At 33.5% G+C, this 21,256-nt stretch overlaps 1 protein-coding gene across 1 annotated transcript; it reads left to right on the top strand.

Moving 5' to 3' along the window:
• Window positions 1-3,728: 3,728 nt before the first annotated feature.
• LOC133798670 (organ-specific protein P4-like) lies at window positions 3,729-4,827 on the top strand. The gene is made up of 2 exons (XM_062237109.1): window positions 3,729-3,886; window positions 4,204-4,827. Exons 1-2 carry the CDS (start codon window positions 3,839-3,841, stop codon window positions 4,474-4,476), a joined length of 321 nt encoding a protein of 106 aa, XP_062093093.1. The 5' UTR covers window positions 3,729-3,838; the 3' UTR covers window positions 4,477-4,827.
• Window positions 4,828-21,256: the final 16,429 nt, after the last annotated feature.

The raw sequence follows: 21,256 nt of genomic DNA on the forward strand, positions 1-21,256 counted from the left end.
GCGAAAATTTCTCAACATCAGGGGTGACTTTATACCAATATCAGGGGCGACTAATGATGTGTCGCCCCTGATTTCTAGAATATTAGGGGCGACGTGTCGCCCCTAATAATTTTCACAAATAGCGAAAATTTCTCAACATCAGGGGTGATTTATACCAATATCAGGGGCGACTAATGATATGTCGCCCCTGATTTCTAGAATATTAGGGGCGACATGTCGCCCCTAATAATTTTCACAAAATGGCGAAAATTTCTCAACATGAGGGGCGACTTATACCAATATCAGGCGCGACTAATGATGTGTCGCCCCTGATTTCTAGATATTAGTCACCCCTAATAATTTTCACAAATGACGAAAATTTCTCAACATCAGGGGCGACTTATACTAATATCAGGGGCGACTAATGATGTGTCACCCCTGATTACTAGAATATTAGGGGCGGCATATAGTCGCCCCTAATAGTGTCGCCTCTAAAACCAATATTTCTTGTAGTGGCATCTCTTGAATAATATTCACATGCTTGTATGATTTTATGTTTTCTACTATGTATATTGTTTTGAATTTATACTTATAAGGAGCATGCATATATAGACTTATATAAATAAGATTCTACAGTTGGTCGGTCATGAAAACTCTCCTACCATTGCTGATGGGATCTCTGAAAGGCAAAGTATTATTCAATGACAACATTGTAAGATCATTCCCCAGATCGAAATATCGTTGTTGATTGAATAGTGTCATCGTCATCACCTCTGAGACTAAGTTGTTCAGCCTTTGTCGACAACCAAAGCCCCAAATTTTTTACCAGTCCTATTGTTTCCCCATTGATTTCAAGAGTCACCATTTTGTATTGACGAAAGTGGGAAAGTCAGTGATACAGAAGACAGAAAATAGAGTAGTTTATTTTTTTAAAAATAACAGAAAATTACATAAGAAGTCATATTTTTTATATATTGAGGAGATATTTATAATAATTTTGAAATTTTCATGGGAGTTTATATGGTTTATTTCTTACTTTTCCGGAACTACATTATTAACATGTATTTTTGTTTGAGCAAAATATGTTAAAAAGTTCGGTTCTTCATATTTATATATGCTTTCACTACATTTGATTCTAGTTCATCGAAATTTTAACACATCGATTAGTTTAGCTTATTGGTCGATTTTTTTATCTTTCATCTCCTTATTAATTAATCAATGTCGTCTTAGTTATATAATATTACTACTTATCGGATTCAGTAATGTGGTGCACAATGAAACCAAAAAAAAAAAATTAATTATTTAGTGTAAATAAATATCACGTAGTACTGCTATATTAACATAAAGGAACTTTCATAAATTAATACAGCGATTGAAGTGGACAAAGAAAGTGTACGTACATGTTTTTATGTCTACTCTTCGACGTAACGCAAGTTTACTGTTATACTTTAATTATATTTTCTCTAGAAAAAAAAAACATAAATAGCCAAATGTTTCGTTGAGTCAACTTGAACAGTTGGAATATTTTCATTACAAGAATTTCAACGGTTTCATTATTTTTCCCCTCGCAATAAGCAGTACTGCTAATTAATTATTGGAGTTTGCTTTGCCACTATAATTTTTTTTTTCTTTTTCTTTGATATAGCTAGAATATGTGAAGAGTATCCATATATTAATAACAAAACAATATACATATATATATATATTGAGATAATAAATACATTTTGAAAAATTATTGTTTATATATATAATTAATACAGAATCGATCTATAATTGTGGTCAGTGTAATCAATGTAATTATTAGACATAGAAAACTACAGCTAATACAGGTGTTGATGACCCAAAAATATGAAGTAAAAATACATATATTTAGTAGAAGAATGTTCCTATGAACTTTCTATTTTAGTCTTTTAGTCAATATCTGTCCCTAAAAATATATATTAGAGTATTTTTCTCAAAAAAATTTCTATAACTGTATTCGTTGTAGTTATAACATCCTTCTTGTAAATTTTTGAATAATTTACAGTAGCAAAAACAGAATTTCTGACATTTTTTTATATTTTGGTTTACGATATGTGTTAAAAAAATATAAATCTATTTTTGATATTATAAATTATTTAAATTTTTTTGAATAATTTGTATGATATATATTATAACTAAATCGAACACCATCCGGAAAAAAATTTGGAAAAAAAATATTCGGCCGGCATATATGATTTTAGAGGCAGAAGTTAATTAAGAGATTGAAATATAACGATGTTGTTAGCCTACTCCTATCTAGTAATATGTTAATGTTGAGGATTTCTTCGTTACATTTTTCAAAGTTGAGTTTATTAATAGAAACTACTGTGCCGACAGAGATCTGTAATAGTGTGCATGCACGATTTTATTCTGTGTAATGTAATGTATAGATAGACTTTAGGAAAAGTAAGAGCTATAAAGTCACCGGCCATGAGGGATGTCGGCTAGGTGACAACTGTATTCCTTGTAGCAAAAAGAAAACAAGCCTACCATATTACCTTTACTCATTCCACCTAATTTCCTACCCAAATATTTTTCTTATTCTTCAAAAATTAAATATTAATTTCATGTTTTAATCAATAATATATAGTTATGTCAGAGAAAGAAGTTGCTACATTAGTTGAAAATGGACATTTGATGACTATATATAATGTTACATGTATATACCCTGAGAAATATTGGTAATACTATTTATGAAATGTCATGACTAATTGTATATTATATACCCGAAATAAATGATGATTAGATTAAAATCAATACTGTACATATATTTTGAGTGGATTAGCGTTGTCCACGTACAACTACAGCGTATATTGAATATTCAATACCAAGCAATATTGCAAAATCGAAATGAATCGTGGAGAGGCTGATGTGAAGAACGAGGAGAAGAGTATATAATAAATGAAAGAAATAAGAAAAAGATAGAGAATATATTAGATGTTGTACCTTGAAAAAAAAGAAGAAGAAGAAGGGATAATGAATATGTTTGATATAAGTATATATATAAATATACATATATATGTTTATATGAAAAGAAGTGAAACACGATTGAAAAAGAAATGAAGAAATTATAATTTCGATTTAAAAAAATTAAGAAGAAAGTTAATTTTTTTTTTAAAGGTACTCTTTCTTAAAAAATCTCTGATATCTTCCACTAGTTATATAAGTACATATATACCTGGCTACTACTCTTATTTCTTTATGTAGTTTTCTGTTTCGTTCTTTTAATTTCTTCATTCAGTTTTATATATTTTTTTCTTTGGGTAGCTTCTCTTTGGAATTTTTAGTTTTGTGCATGCCTATTTTGTTGTTTGGGCATAAATTGTTTGTATTGATAATCTATGTTTAGTTTGGGTTTTTTAAGTGAATTGTTTCCCCATACAAGAAAAAAAGATTAAAAATAATAACAAACTAAAGATTCACATTCAGAAGAATAAAATTATTCACTTCAGTTATTTCATAAAATATTTTCAGTAATTTTGTGCATTTATTTCTATTCCTTTTGTCGATGGTTGTTTAGTGTTTTTTTTTTGTTGATAAATTATGGTTTTATTTATGTTTTTTGTAGAGTACCAGTATAATCCATCATGTTATAATTATTACAAATATATATTTTAATATATACTGGGGCAAGAGTTCAAGATATTCTCTAATTAAATCCATTAAAAAATATAGAAAGAAAATGCATTGACCAATATTGTGTACTATTTTGTTTTTGGTTGGATACCAATATTGTGTACTTTTTTGTTTTTGGCTGGATACCAATATTGCGTGCTTGTCTATAAAAGCTATAGACTATCAGTCAGATTAGAGAATACCATTCAAATAAGCAACGAAGATGAAGAAGTCTTTCTCTACTTTCATCTTTGTCTGCTCTATTATCGTGGTAAGCATACATCTTCAAAAACAAGCTTCATCTAGATTCTATATATATTGTTCATGTAATAATTTTGTTAAACTACTTGTCCGTTGGAAAGTTTTTCCTTGTATTGTAAGACGTTAAGAAAATTTCAAATAAGTCATAAATATTTTTTAGCTTTTGTAAATAAAAGAGATTCAATTATTATCTGAAGGGGTTTTCTGGGATTCTCCGAAATCACACACACACACACACACACATATATATATATAGATAGACAGATAGATGCTACATGTCAAAAGTATTACTGATCGATCAACTCGTTCCTTTGTTTTAAAAAATAGTTGGCAGATATCAGCGATGCTAGACAAGACGTGGGAGAGTACTGGAAGAACATTATGAAAGACCAACCGATGCCAGACGCGATCAGAGACCTTTTCCATGATCAAGAACTGCCATCCCTCAGTGGTTCAATTAAACGGGATCGTTTTGTCAAGGATTTCGATCTTCGTCCTAATGTTATCATATATCACAGCAGTCATTCCCAGCCCCATGGAGTCATGAATCATAAACGTCATCAAAAACCTATCAATAAGAAAATTAGTCGTGACAACTGAAGATCAGGTTAATATATATACATGTATATGTTTTCATAATTTCTCTGTTACTATTAGAAAATTAGCTGTTACTATTACATATATATATATAAAGTATATTTAGTAGTATTTATAGGTTGTGCTTGGAGTTTAGGGGGTTTCATTCCCGTTTATCTCTACCTCTTCCTCACCCCCTCTCTCCCTAATTTAATTAATCCTGCAAAGCAGTTGTTTTCATATATATATATATATGTAGGGAAGTTGATTTGATAGATTGGCTATTATATCCCAGTTGTATCTTGAACATTGCTTTTGTATAATTGTAGCTGTTTTGAATCCTTCTAGAAAGACAAAATAAATTAGCTTAGAGTATATAGTTCGCTTTGATTTCAGCTGCATCCTTTTTTTATCCTTTTTTATCACAGATAGATAACTGAGAATTGAGTAAAACTGCTTTAGGATTCTGTTTCTCATCCAAGTCTAGTAGATTCGTAGTAGTTTAAGAAGAGCTATCTATTACTATAAAATTATATTATTGAAAAAATAAAAGTGCATATGAGCTATTATTTTAATCTACTTAATTGTTGTCAATAGCAACAATCACTTTCAATAAAAAAAAAAAGAGCAACAAACCAACAAGCACTAGTCCCATACAAAATAGGAAAATTAAAAGAAATTATGATTTCATTTATGAAACTGCACTATTAAATGCCTTCGAACATGGACATAAGTTTCAGCGTTGCAGACAGAGAAATTTACAGAATTCAAAGTATATATGTACGTAACAGATAGGATTTTACTTCTTAAGTTGGGCACTCTTTACTTGTTATTATAAGATCTTGCAGCATATATTTGCCCTGATCCTATATTGGAATAGTTTTCTGACTTCAACTCTTCGCGAATCTATCTAATCGTAAGATATTACAATTGTTCTTAAGAGAAGCTCAAATATTTAACAAAAGAAAAAAAAAACATATAATTAATTAATTGTTAAGAGCAAATTCTCCCATATAAAATTCATCATCATATACAAAAAAAAAAGTCCAAATTTTATTTAAAAATGCTAAAGTCAACTCTTCCAGAAGGGCGAGACAAGACTAAACAATAGGATAGGAGAGCTTCGGCTTTGATTGGGATCATCCTCTTTATTCAACTATGCGAGATATTATTATTTTGAGAAAATAAAGATAAAATAAGAACAACTGAAAGTTGTAGATTTGGCCGCAGAATAATTTCTTAAGTTTACAACGTCTCCCTGTAGACCATCTCCAATATATGTTGTAAATTTTGTCCTAAATTATATATATATATATATATATAAAAAACTAATTCTATATTTGGTTCAACAAAATGTAAATTGAAATAATGTTTAATATATAACAATATTATAAATAAAAAATATATATTTGTTGTTATACTAAGTTTACACCATGCTATTTTTGTACAAAAAATTGAAATAATTTGTAGCAGAGAAATATTTTTTACCAAAATGCTAATATATAACATTACATCAGAAATTTAGTACTGTATTAAAAATACTATTAAAATGGTATTTTTAAAAAAAAAGAAATATATAGTACTGCACCACTTTTTTCGGACTCTATTGCAAATGATCTAACAGATCATATACTTAAAAGAGACGTGTTAGTGGGTGAAAGGCCATATCTTTAATTCTCACCACTCTGATAAAAGTCAACCCTTTCTTTTAATGCTTCCATTAGGTTCTAATATCTTGAAATCCAACAGTCTCTATGCATTATTACTGGTATACATATATACACACATCCAATCAAAAGTTAGCACCAAAATATTAGCAACTTCCATATAGAAGTGATAAATTACCATGATTGCTGCTGTAAAAATTGAAATATTATGAATAAAATATTTACGGAACTAGCATAAGCTGCCTAGATCTATTAGTTTTATTACAAAAGCTGCCATGAATTTATACTCGTTCAAAATCTCTTGAAATTAAATAATTCTAGCAAAACCTTATTTTAGATCACTCACAGAACTAATATATTTTTTTTCAACATGAAATACTTATGAAGTTTGATTGATTACGGAAAAATGTAATGAAATCAAATAATTCTATCATGACCAATAAAGTAACTCTAATACAACAAATAGTCCTAGTAAATCTGTTGGGAAAATGAAATTATTACAATCTAATTAGTTTTGATATATAACCTTCTTATTTAAGTTCATTTAAAAAAAATGTTTTGAAATGGCAAAATTACTTTTTGCGTAGACTGAATTTAGGTTTACATTAAATTTTAATTTGTGTTTTGATGAATATGAATCATTGTTTGATTTTATTTTATAACCTTGCTATAAACAAAAAAAGTTAAGAAAGGAATATTCCATCTTTGTTCTTCCTCTTAAATGAGGTTTTTTTTATTCCTTATCGAGTACTTCTTTTAGTTAAAATAAAAAACTGCACTAACTAGAAATCTTTACTTAGTAACTAAATAATTGAAGCTACTGAAAGTTGTAGTTATACAAGGCACATGAGAAGACGGTTGCATAGGAATCGTCATCCCATGGACACTAAAACTTACATTATCGAACCATTGTCTCGTGTCCACGTTTAACACAAGAAAATAGTCCCACTGATACTTTCTTCTTGTGTTTCTCATTTTTTAATATTATTATATTTGTATTTATATTGTAAATATAATATAATAAATAATACATAATTTTGTAATATATATTTATAAAATGAGTGTTAATTTTTTTGCAGCATTGAATAATTTTTTTTTAAATAATTAGCGTCTAATACATCGATCGAGAGGAAACCAAAGAAAATCCTCTAGCTATACAAGTTTTTCATGTAACGCCTTGCGTTCAAGCACCTACTAGTATCTAAGAACGAGGTGGTGAAATATGTATGAATATTATTTTTAATAATAACATATGCTTGAGAAGAAAATTTCATATTGTTATTGTTAGTCAGAGTGTCAAATGTGCGGTTTTGTGACAAACTGAGTGTTTCAGTCTCGGACCGAAATTGACATCCTAACTGGGTAAATTATTGGATAAAATATTATTGGAGAAATATAATTATGGTAAAATATTAATGGGCATAAAAATATTGAATTATTTTATATTAAGATCAAAAAAAAAAAAATTATTGTGACAAAATCTCTAAAAATGTATTTTTGTGAAAAATTCTTACTTAGCCAAAAATATGATTTTGGTTAAGTAAATTCCATGAGTTATAAACATAGGAGTGTGACCACATAAATTAAATGGCAAGACCCATTTAATTTTATTACCCTAGGTTAATAATTAAATTTGGTGAATTAAGTTAAAAATTACCACTTGGTAATTATCCGTGAGGTATAGGATCAAGTGGGAGATTAGTAAGTTAATTAGGGATTAATTAAGATATTTTTTGTGTTAATTAGACACTAATTGGGTGGCAGATTTAGGGTTATTTTGGTCTTTTGCATCTTTTTAGTGAAAATATAAATAGATACGAATCAAGAGAAATCCTCATTTTTCTCTTTACTTTCTCTCTAAACACTTTCATCCTCTCACTTCTTTCTAGCTTCGCCGAGACCCCGTTGGTGCTCTCTCTGAAATTTTTTCACCGATTTCTCTAAGTTTTCTCTCAATCTCTCATCTCTACCCATCTCTAAAATCTATTCCACTTCCCTTTGTAATTTCTAAGAGTTAGAAGAAGCTTCAAATGAGAAAATACACGGTAACGTACTAAGATCTTGTGTTAGTTTTGTTAGTTCCTCACTTTAGATTTTCTTTCCGACTTGTTAGAGTATATTGATCGGATTGTTGGGTCTTTGATGAGTGTAAATATGAAGGTTTGAGGTTTTATTCAAATGCTAGAGGTGTAGAGACAAACTAAATGATTCAATGTGACTACAAGAAGTATATGGTCAGTTAGATGTGTTTATACTCAAATCTTGGATAAATCTGCCTTGCATGTATGTTTTAATGTGTTTAAATACATTATTGGGACAATATTATTGTATAAATGGTAGTTGATCATGCATGCATGAAGGTTTGGTTGAATGATTTTATGTGAAAAATGTTTAACTCTAGAATTCCAAAAGGTGAAGCAAAAATTATACAAACTTCTTTATGAATTTTCGTAGTTCCATTGTGTATTTTAGGAAGAGTAGGTGTTCATAGTATGTATAAATGCTAAAAAATGTTATGAAATGACCAAGTTATGATTTTTACAAAATTGTTGTGCAATCTAAAAAATGGCTTTTAAAAATTGTACAAACAATCAATTTTGGACAGTAAGTTCTCTAAGTGAATTAATGTTGTTTTCCGTGTTTTCACCACCAGACACGTGGCAATTAGGAGTAATTATCAACAAGAGATGTGATGAAGTTCTCGGAGTGTCAACTCTTCGAGAAAGCACAATTCGGACAAGTCGTGGATGTCTCCAAGTGAAACTACGCCTTGAGCACTACAAGAAAAAATGCTTTTAATAAGACCAAAAATGTGTTATCAAAACATACCATAACACTTTTTGACGTGTTAAGACCGACTATGTTATCGTAGGTCAGGGTACTTTACATAACACTTCATCATTGTTATACAGATGTGTTATTATACTGTCAACGATAACACACTTTCTGTGTTATTTTAATAAATAGATAAGTGTTTAATTATATTATTTATAGTTGATTATATAACACATTTCAATACTTATAATTTTTTGTGTTATACTAAACTTTAGTATAACGCATTTTTTGTGTTATATAATGAAATTTCCATAACAAAATTCTTTACTTATAAAAAGTGTTATTGTAATAGATATTATAACATATTTTTCGTATTATTTTAATATTTAGATAAGTTTAAATTCTCATTATATATTCATTTATATAACACTAATTTCTTCTATTATATTTTTAATTTTTATTTATATAATTAAAATTAGCTTTCTAATATATACTAGCATCATCAAATGAACTTGATTTTCAAATAACAAAAAGTAAAAACATTCAACATTGTATTAACAATCCACAAATTAGTTTAAAACATTCAACACTGTCATAAACAACAAAATGTTATTTAAGTATTCAAGTAGTCTTAAATATTCAACATGTTGAAAAGTTACTACTTTCAGCACAAAATATTCTATTGCTGCCCAACACAAAGCCTTCAAAATTAAGTATCATTTTCTATTTCGCTTGTCACATCTGCAAAAGAAACATAGAAATATTTTATTGTTATTATCTAGCATCACAAATTACTTCAAGAAAAATGCTATGGAAATAACTTGCACTACAAGAAAAAATAATTTTTAGCTACTAAGTTTTTAGCTCCCAAATATTATTGGTAGCAATTAATTATAGTAGCAAAATAGTTTAGTGGAAAAATCCATAAATAAAAGACCAAATATTTCTACTACCAAACTTCTTAGTAGCTAATTTATAATTTTAGCTACCAATTGTTTTTGGTAGCTAAATTTATTGGCGCCAAAATATAAAATTGGCTACTTTATATATTATTTGCTACCAATTTATTTTTGTAGCAAAAACTGAAATCTTTAGCTACTAATTTTTTTAGTAGCAAAAACTAAAATTTTAAATTATAAAGTTTAGAAAATTTTGCTACTAATATCTTGTAGCAATATAAGTATTTCAATTATACTACTAAAATATTGATAGCTGATTGGACTTAATAAATCATACTTATCTTTTAACATATTTATAATAATTATATACAATAATACATATATACACACATACTTATAAAATAAAGTATTTGTGTTTATATAAGATAAATCATATAATAAATATATATTAATATAACATAACATAACCAACCACCAGTTATAAAATCTATTACATGCACACACTCTCTCACATTTATCTCACCACTACACTACCACTTTCTCCATAAACTGCTAGCTTCTCTACACAATATTTACCTTCTCGCATATATATATGTATTATACAGATAAAAGGAATCACAATGTTATCATTTTCCACTACAACAATTTTTAGTATATATTACATTAAAAAATAACACATATTTAGAAGTGTTATTAATGGGTGATAAAAATAAAACACACGGAATATTTTGGCGCCATATGAAATTGTAATGACCCAACTACTCTAGACTTTTGGACCATTAACGAAAACTATGCATACTAATCCTTGATAAAACTTACAAGTGAAAATACCATAACTTTATTAAGAAACTTGTAAAAAAAAAAAATAAGGGTTAAACTTACATAAAATCTCAAGTAGGATATGGGATCCCATTGTTTTAAAAACAAAACATAACATAATTTAAAATAAAAAGGGATTACATAATAAGTGCAGAAAAATACATGTAAAAACCATAAAAAACAAAACTACATCCTCGAATCGTAATGCTCGGCTCTTGAATCCATTCGACCTCAATACACATTCTCCAAGCTTCCAAGAACCTTTCCCGCCACTAAGACTATTTTCCTGCACATATAAACAAAAAGGAATGAGCCTAATGCCCAGCAAGGAAAATCTAACACATAGTTCATATACATAAATTTCATAAGAAACATAAAAACATAACATAACACTTATATCATACACATACTATAATGACCATTATTACTTGGGGTCCCATAGACTAAACAAGTCATATATGGCCATTAGATTAGTGGGGTCCTACTAGCTAAGCAGGTCATATGCCCATAATCCATTTGGGGCTTGTTAGTCATATGGGTCATATGCCCAAGCCTACAAACATACATAAGATAACATAACATATTTCATAACATAAAAACATAAGATAACATATAAAAAGCATATAACATATAAATTCTATCCTATTTTCCTTACCAAAGTTACCGGGATATGAGGACAGAGTTGGGACTTTGGAACACTCCTAAAAACCATTTATGAAAGGGTGAGTCTATTGAAGAAAAAGAGATGAAGGAACTATACTTTTAAAATATACTTTCCAAAACCTTTTGCTCAAGAACTTAGATTTCCTAACCAAAATAAGAATAAGGTTAGAATGAGTAGAAGACTATGAGAACTTTTAAGGAAAAAGTACAGAAATGAACTAGAGTTTGGGATACCTTGAAGACTTATAAGACCGATCTATACCTTGAACCGAAATGCTATAAAATCTTACTTCCCAAGTGTTTTGATAAGCTTATGATGATCAAGCTTATGATTCCCAACCCAAGTGTTTACACTCTCACACTCACTTAGCAACTTGTAGCCTCTGAACTTAGAGTAAAAGATGAATAAATGGCTGGGTACTAGGTCCTATTTATAGAGTTTAGGAATGAAGAGATCTTCATTTAACTTGAATAAAAATAATGGCTTTTTAAGTGAAAATAATTTGAATTATCGTTCAGCAGAGGCTGAAGACTCGTTCAAAAAGATGCTGGACTTATCAAGAAGTTGAAGGGTTGAATGGAAAACGATTTCAAAAAGTTTCAAAATGTACTGAGAGGGGCGATATATCGCCCCCTGTAGGCGATATATCTCCTGGGCCAGTATGCCCGAGGCAGTCGTGCATCGTTTCGGGTTTTTCGTATCTTCGTGCTGCGATATATCGCCCCCTATAGCTGCGATATATCGGCATACACTGATTATTTAAACATGAAATTACACATTTTTAGTTTAATTTGAATTGAGTAAACAGCCTTGACTAAGCCCTTAAACGTTTTCAAAGCTGCTGACTGACCTTAGAGCATTCAAACTTTACCCTTAATAAATTTAATCCTCAAAATACTTAATCATTAATCACCCATACATAACATGTGCTTAAAATCCTATTGGTTCTTATCTAAACCTTATAGTATACTAAATATTATCCTCAATATCAGTCATATTAATCAAACCTTAGGTTAAAATTAATATTCTTAAACTATAGGTTAAACTTAGAAAATCTACAAGTACTACTATGAGTGTCCAAATAAATCCCGGTCTGAACCAAAAATCCACAGTCATAAAGATAATACTATAATTACTATAATACTACTATCTAACTAGCTAAGTAAATTTCTTGGACTCTACAATTCTCCCCTACTAAAAAGAATTTCGGCCTCGAAATTTACTTACCAAATAATTCCGGATACTGGCCTTGCATGTCCTCCTCCAACTCCCATGTTGCCTCTCGTTCAGAACTATTACTCCATAGGACTTTGACTATAGGAAAGCTCTTGGACCGTAACTGCTTCATCCCCCTATCTAGGATGCTAACCGGTCGTTCCTCGTAACTTAAGTCTTTCTGGAGTGCTAATGTATCGTACTTGAGGACGTGAGATGGGTCTGACACATATTTGCGTAACATCGAGATGTGGAACACGTTGTGACTATCGGCTAGTGCTAGGGCTAGTCTATACGCAACTGGTCCCACTTTGTCCAATATCTTAAAAGGACCTATGAATCGGGGACTAAGCTTGCCTTTCTTCCCAAACTGCTTGACACCTTTCATAGGAGATATCTTCAGGAAGACTTGATCTCCAACTTGGAATTCCACATCGCGTCGCTTGGCATCCGCATAGCTTTTCTGACGGCTTTCAGCAGCAAGCATACGCTGTCTAATAAGCGCTACTGCTTCTTGAGCTTGTCTAACAGCTTCGGGGCCTAGAAGCTGCCTTTCTCCTACCTCGTCCCAGTGCAACGGTGATCGACACCTTCTTCCATAAAGCAACTCATAAGGTGCCATCCCGATTGTTAACTGGTAGCTGTTGTTGTACGAGAACTCGATCAGCGACAAGTACTTATTCCATGATCCTCCAAAATCAAGTACACACGCGCGTAGCATATCCTCTAAAATCTGAATCGTACGCTCGGACTGCCCATTTGTATGAGGATGAAAAGCTGTACTAAGACTTAACTTAGTACCCATAGCTTGCTGTAAACTTCCCCAAAATCTTGACGTAAACACCGATTCTCTATCTGACATTATCGTCTTGGGGATTCCATGCAACCTTACAATCTCTTGGATATAGATGTCTTCATATTGGTCTGCCGTGTATGAAGTCTTAACAGGCAGGAAATGAGTCAACTTGGTTAGTCTATCTATTACTATCCAAGCGAAATCATGCTGCTTATTCGTCTTTGGCACACCCGTCACGAAGTCCATAGCTATATCGTCCCACTTCCATTCTGGTACGCTAAGCGGTTGCAATACACCTGCAGGCCGCTGATGCTCTGCTTTCACTTGCTGGCATACAAGACACTTAGACACAAATTCTACAATGTCCTTCTTCATTTCTGGCCACCAATATACTGCCTTAACATCATGAGTCATCTTGGTTTACCCTGGGTGAACTGAGTACGGGGTACTGTGCGCTTCTTCTAAAATCGTCTTCTTAATACTTTGATCATTTGGCACGCATACCCGATCCTTATATCTCAATAAACCTTGGCTAGATATTGAGAAATTTGTAGCCTTGCCTTCTTTGACTACATCCATATGTGCTGTTAGTGTGTCATCATGTCTCTGTCCAATCCGTATGTCCTCTAGCAGATTCGATTGGATAGACAAGTTAGCCAGCTTGCCTACAACTACTTCTATTCCGGCACTGATAAGCTCCTGCTGTAGCGGCTTTTCTATTCCGGATAAAGCTGCTAAATTTCCATAACTTTTTCTGCTAAGCGCATCGGCAACTACGTTCGCGTTTCCTGGGTGGTATAGGATTTCGCAGTCGTAATCCTTTACTAACTCTAACCACCTGCGCTGCCTCATATTGAGCTCCTTTTGAGTAAAGAAGTACTTTAAACTCTTGTGGTCCGTATAAATCTCGCACCGTTCTCCGTAAAGATAATGGCGCTAGATTTATAACGCAAAGACCACCGCTGCCAACTCCATATCGTGAGTTGGATAGCGCTGCTCGTACTCCTTCAATTGTCGTGAGGCGTAGGCTATCACCTTGTCATTTTGCATCAGTACGCAAACCAATCCTTGTTTTGATGCATCACAGTAGACAACAAACTTATTGCTGGGTGTCAGTACACTAAGTACTGGTGCTGAGCAAAGCTTATCCTTGAGCAATTGGAAGCTTTCTTCACACTTATCGTTCCAGTTAAATCTTTGTTGTTTCCGGGTCAGGTTGGTGAGCGGAGTGGCTTTCTTTGAAAAGCCCTCTACAAACTTCCTATAATAACCTGCTGACCCTAGAAAGCTTCTTACTTCAGATGCGTTCTTTGGTCTGGGCCAATCCTTCACGACCTCTACCTTTGATGGGTCTACTGCAACTTCGTCTTTTGATATAATGTGCCCGAGGAACGCCACTTGCGAAAGCCAAAATTCGCATTTCTTGAACTTTGCGTAGAGTTGATGCTCCTTCAATCGCGTCAGAATCATCCTCAAATGTTCCTCGTGCTCTACTTCATCCTTGGAGTATATCAAAATGTCGTTGATGAACACAACGACGAATTTATCTAAGTAATCCTTGAAAACCCTATTCATTAAGTCCATAAACGCGGCTGGTGCGTTAGTAAGACCAAAGGACATAACCAAGAACTCGTAATGTCCATAACGAGTCCTAAAGGCTGTCTTAGGAATATCTTCTCCCTTTACCTTGAGCTGATGATACCCGGACCGTAAATTGATCTTTGAAAATACAGTCGCGCCTTGGAGTTGATCAAACAAATCGTCTATCCGAGGTAGCGGGTACTTGTTCTTAATCGTTACTTTGTTCAGCTCATGATAGTCTATGCACATCCGTATACTTCCGTCCTTCTTCTTCACGAATAGTACCGGAGCTCCCCATGGTGAATGGCTTGGCCTAATAAAACCCAAGTCTAGGAGTTCTTGTAGCTGCGCCTTTAACTCCTTGAGTTCCGTAGGTGCCATCCGGTATGGTGCCTTAGAGATGGGCTTGGTGGCCAGTACTAATTCTATCGTGAAGTCTATTTCTCGAGTTGGCAGCAATCCTGGCAAGTCATCGGGAAATACCTCTGGAAATTCTCGTATAACACGGACATCTCCAACCTTAAGTGGTGTCTCCCTTTCCACATTCGTGATGCTGGCTAAGAATGCTTGACATCCTTTCTCCATCATTCTCTGAGCTTTGAGAGATGATACTAACGGGGTGCGCAATCCTGAAGCTTGTCCCATGAAGCATAACCTCTGGTCGTCAGGAGTCTCGAACATCACCTTCTTGCGTTTACAGTCGATGGTTGCGCCATGCCGTGCTAGCCAGTCCATGCCTAGTATTACGTCGAAGTCCTTGATCACCAGTTCTATCAGGTCTCCTTCTAGTTCTATGTCCTCAATCTTGATCAGCACACCTCGTACTATCCGTGATGATAGAACTACTTTGCCCGAAGGTAACTCGGTTACAAACCTAGTTCTAAATCTTTCACAAGGTTCGTCTAGTTTTTCTATCATTCCTAACGAGATATATGAATGAGTGGCTCCCTAATCAAATAATACAGAACATAAGTTATTGAGGATAGAAACCTAACCTGTGATTACCTTGTTGCTAGCATCACCCTCTCCTTGGGTTAAAGTAAAAACCCTAGCAGGAACCATCTTTTCGTCCTTCTTCCCTTCTAGCTTCTGCTGAGGACAATCTCTTTTACAATGCCCTTCCTGACCACAGTTAAATCATTCCTTGGTGTTTGCGCGGCATTCTCCAGGATGCTTCTTCTGATACTTAGCACATGGCGGGTATTCCACGTAGCCCGGCCTATTTCCTCCATTATTCGTACGTGCCCTCTTATCGTTATCGACTTTCTTGTTATCAGGATGCCGTCTTTTCTGGCCGTTACCGTTGTTGCCTGATTGATTGTTGCCATTATAATTGCTGTTCCGACTGGTCTGAGGTTGACTCTGCTGTCTAGGTTCAGGATTACTGGCTTCTTCTTTGCTTACATTGGCCTGCAACCTTTCTACTTTGATTGCCGTCTCAAGAACATCGGCATATGTAGTATTTCCCGGGTTTGCTAGCTTAACCCCCATCTCGATCTTCGGTCGAAGTCCTCTAACAAATTTGTTCACCCTCAGAAAATTGGTTGGAACCATCTCTGATGCGAACTTTGCTAAGTGGTCGAACTGATGAGCATACTCCGCCACTAATAAATTTCCTTGCTTCAAGTTGGCAAACTCCTCAACTCTTGAAGCAACAGCTGATTTGTAGTACTTTTTGTGGAACAGCTCCACAAATCGAGTCCATGTCATGGTGGCAGCATCATGGGATTGCTGGACCAAGTCCCACCATATCCTGGCATCCTTCTTGAGCAAAGACGAGATGCAGGATATGCGGTCCGCATTACTGAGATTCATGTGCGTCAGAATCGGTTCCACGTTCCTTAGCCACTCTTCTGCCTCAAAGGGGTCTGTAGTCCCTTCGAAGTTTGGAGCGTGCTGCTTGCGGAACCTCTCATACACTGGCTCCATGTTCGGTACTGAATATGGCGCGTAGTTCATCAGTGGCCATCCCCCATATGGACCAACTTGTTGGGGTGCTGGGGCCATTTGCTGTGGCTGCGGCTGAGTTTGAGCCTGTTGGCGTTGTTGCTGCAAAAGTTCCTCGACTTGCTGTCGCAGTCTGGCGATCTCTGCAGTGTTGTCAGCTGGCGGTGCCGGCGCGTTGCGGCAGGAAGTAGCACACACTCCCCTTCTGCGAACTGGAGGGGCTTCATTGGTTGTTGGGACAGCGCTGGAGACGTTTCCGTTGGTGCGTGCAGATCTTCAGAGCGACATCGTAGCAGAGTTCTAACAGTTGAAAGAAACATGTTAGAACTTTACCTAATAGGCTCTAAGGCAAAAACTTATTCTAAAACAAACATATCTCTGACCTATTTATTATGACGTCTTATGAAAAAAAAATTATATAGGTCTTTATTTATTATTTAGAGTGGGTTTCTATACTTAGAAAAACAATCCATCTTTATTTTCTAAGTCTGTTTCTAATCATCCTATATGACTTAATTCTCAGGCTCGAAACTTATCTTTGTTCCAAAGTTAACCATATTGAGGGAGGGCTGGGATCAGTAAAATCGTTCCCACTACTAAGGCCCCCTAACTCTCAATAAGGAAACTTGGTTCATTGATTTGTATCCACCCTCACCGAACTTAGTCATTATTCATTTTATTTAGTATTTATTATGATTGCAACAATAAAATCAAACTCATACATGATAATAAAATAACATGTTATTCATTTGGAAAAATAGTTTTCACTTATTACAATCATAAAATAAAGAAATAAATAAAACAAACAAAAACTAACTATTCTAAAAATCGGGATCTTCTACGTCTGATCCTTCATCTAGCATGTCATCATCTATCTCCTCATAATCGTCGCTATCATGTGCATCAAAATGTCCTTTAGGAAGGTTTGTGAAAATCCTATGTTTTTGCTCATTTGTAAACTGAAATTATGATTTTGCAGTGAACCTAATTAAGAGGAAGTAATATCGCATTGCTAATGGCAGTTCATCCTCATCATAAATGGTTTCCCATATTTCTTCTAAGGCTGCTATTACAGGAGGAAAATATTTAAATAGTCTAATTATTAATACATATTGTTCCGTTGATCTCATCATTATTTGCTTAGACTCTTAAAGGTGACCTATCTCTTTGTGGAACAAAAGCAGTCTTCGTGTGATTCTTTCTAGTGCTCCTACGGTGTTTCTTGGCTCCCTTATTCTTTTTAAAGCCTTAATGGCTCGAATATCCTGATAGGTTAAAGCTCCATTCATACTTAACTGAAAACATAAATACTAAAAATCGTTAGCTATACATATAAGCAAAATAACCATAACTTAAATACTTACTTGGCGGTCAGATTCCGAGATTTTGAGTGTGTGTATCGAGGAGAACTTCATGCGAAGGAACCGTTGCTCTGATACCAACTGTAATGACCCAACTCCTCTAGACTTTTGGACCATTAACGAAAACTATGCATACTAATCCTTAATAAAACTTACAAGTGAAAATACCATAACTTTATTAAGAAACTTGTAAAAAAAAAAAAATAAGGGTTAAACTTACATAAAATCTCAAGTAGGATATGGGATCCCATTGTTTTAAAAACAAAACAAAACATAATTTAAAATAAAAAGGGATTACATAATAAGTGCGGAAAAATACATGTAAAAACCATAAAAAACAAAACTACATCCTCGAATCGTAACGCTCGGCTCTTGAATCCATTCGACCTCAATACACATTCTCCAAGCTTCCAAGAACCTTTCCCGCCACTAAGACTATTTTCCTGCACATATAAACAAAAAGGAATGAGCCTAATGCCCAGCAAGGAAAATCTAACACATAGTTCATATACAAAAATTTCATAAGAAACATAAAAACATAACATAACACTTATATCATACACATACTATAATAGCCATTATTACTTGGGCTCCCATAGACTAAACAAGTCATATATGCCCATTAGATTAGTGGGGTCCTGCTAGCTAAGCAGGTCATATGCCCATAATCCATTTGGGGCTTGTTAGTCATATGGGTCATATGCCCAAGCCTACAAACATACATAAGATAACATAACATATTTCATAACATAAAAACATAAGATAACATATAAAAAGCATATAACATATAAATTCTATCCTATTTTCCTTACCAAAGTTACCGGGATATGAGGACAGAGTTGGGACTTTGGAACACTCCTAAAAACCATTTATGAAAGGGTGAGTCTATTGAAGAAAAAGAGATGAAGGAACTATACTTTTAAAATATACTTTCCAAAACCTTTTGCTCAAGAACTTAGATTTCCTAACCAAAATAAGAATAAGGTTAGAATGAGTAGAAGACTATGAGAACTTTTAAGGAAAAAGTACAGAAACAAACTAGAGTTTGGGATACCTTGAAGACTTATAAGACCGATCTATACCTTGAACCGAAATGCTATAAAATCTTACTTCCCAAGTGTTTTGATAAGCTTATGATGATCAAGCTTATGATTCCCAACCCAAGTGTTTACACTCTCACACTCACCTAGCAACTTGCAGCCTCTGAACTTAGAGTAAAAGATGAATAAATGGCTGGGTACTAGGTCCTATTTATAGAGTTTAGGAATGAAGAGATATTCATTTAACTTGAATAAAAATAATGGCTTTTTAAGTGAAAATAATTTGAATTATCGTTCAGCAGAGGCTGAAGACTCGTTCAAAAAGATGCTGGACTTATCTAGAGGTTGAAGGGTTGAATGGAAAACGATTTCAAAAAGTTTCAAAATGTACTGAGAGGGGCGATATATCGCCCCCTGTAGGCGATATATCGCCTGGGCCAGTATGCCCGAGGCAGTCGTGTATCGTTTCGGGTTTTTCGTATCTTCGTGCAGCGATATATCACCCCCTATAGCTGCGATATATCGGCATACGCTGATTATTTAAACATGAAATTACACATTTTTAGCTTAATTTGAATTGAGTAAACAACCTTGACTAAGCCCTTAAACGTTTTCAAAGCTGCTGACTGACCTTAGAGCATTCAAACTTTACCCTTAATAAATTTAATCCTCAAAATACTTAATCATTAATCACCCATACATAACATGTGCTTAAAATCCTGTTGGTTCTTATCTAAACCTTATAGTATACTAAATATTATCCTCAATATCAGTCATATTAATCAAACCTTAGGTTAAAATTAATATTCTTAAACTATAGGTTAAACTTAGAAAATCTACAAGTACTACTATGAGTGTCCAAATAAATCCCGGCCTGAACCAAAAATCCACAGTCATAAAGATAATACTATAATTACTATAATACTACCATCTAACTAGCTAAGTAAAGTTCTTGGACTCTACAGAAATAAACCTCAGGCGCCAAATGAATTTTTTTTTTTAGTTTCATCTCTCTCAGCCAAATTTTAATCCCTAAATCTAAGTTACCCAAACCATTTCTCTTAGCCTCCATCTCTCACTCTCGTCTCGCCTCAACTCATCTCTCACTCTCGTCTCATCCCATCTCTCTCTGCCTCACGAAGTCATGCTCCAGAGTTCTTTCTCTGCCTCACGAATTCACGCTCCAGAGTTCTTTCTCTGCCTCACGAAGTCACGCCTTCCAGAGATCTATCTCTGCCTCACGCCCACTATCTTAGGTTCTATTCTCTCCTCGGCTTACATCTTTTTTAAGGAGCGATACCATATGATTCATCCCTGATAATACAAATTGTTTGCTGAATGTTGTAGTTGATTTGCTTACTTTTGCTCCTCTCCTTTTCTTTTTCATAGCTATAGTTGATTTGATAAAAACCCATCTTTGATAGAAACTAGATTGATATGCAATTTTACAATATTTTAAGTCAAGAGAAACAGTTGAAGATTTAAGAAAGAAAAGCTTTTTCTTTGATATTATTAACTAGTCTTTATCGTGCTTACCATTATATCCCATTATCCATTTTGGAACCAAAGTATTATTTATTTATTTTTTTAAAAAAACAAAGCATTTATTGTAAGTAATTATTGATCAATAGGCTTATTAATCCTTTTGGTTGTAGATATGTACATATATATTGTATGTGTGTGTCTGAAGATTCCGCGTGTCACCTTGTCCCATCAATTGGAACAAAGTTGACTCGATTTGGATATGTATAGGAGTGATTATAATGAATCTAAACTAATGCTTGATTAGCTGTAATGGAGAATAGTTAAGGAGAAGAAAAGAAAAGATAACTATATTATAAGATGTTGTTATGTTCAATAGTTTAGCTTTAAACCAAAGTATTTTAAAAATTCTCATATACTTAGCCTTAAAAAATCAGCATCTTTTCAATTAGTTAACTACCCTCTTCAGGAATATGATATAACCACTTTAATCTCTAGCTTATGATGATAATGATGATGGAAATAAAATAAAGAGCAAATAAACAAACTGGGGTTTAG

The sequence above is a fragment of the Humulus lupulus genome, chromosome 1 (genome assembly GCF_963169125.1).
Source record: "Humulus lupulus chromosome 1, drHumLupu1.1, whole genome shotgun sequence".
Taxonomy (NCBI): Eukaryota; Viridiplantae; Streptophyta; class Magnoliopsida; order Rosales; family Cannabaceae; genus Humulus; species Humulus lupulus.

Bases quoted from the DNA above. Each gene is read 5' to 3' on its own strand.
- LOC133798670 (XM_062237109.1), top strand. From the start codon at position 3,839: ATGAAGAAGTCTTTCTCTACTTTCATCTTTGTCTGCTCTATTATCGTG. The intron at 3,887-4,203 runs GTAAGCATACAT...TTTAAAAAATAG, and splicing joins TTGTCTGCTCTATTATCGTG to TTGGCAGATATCAGCGATGC.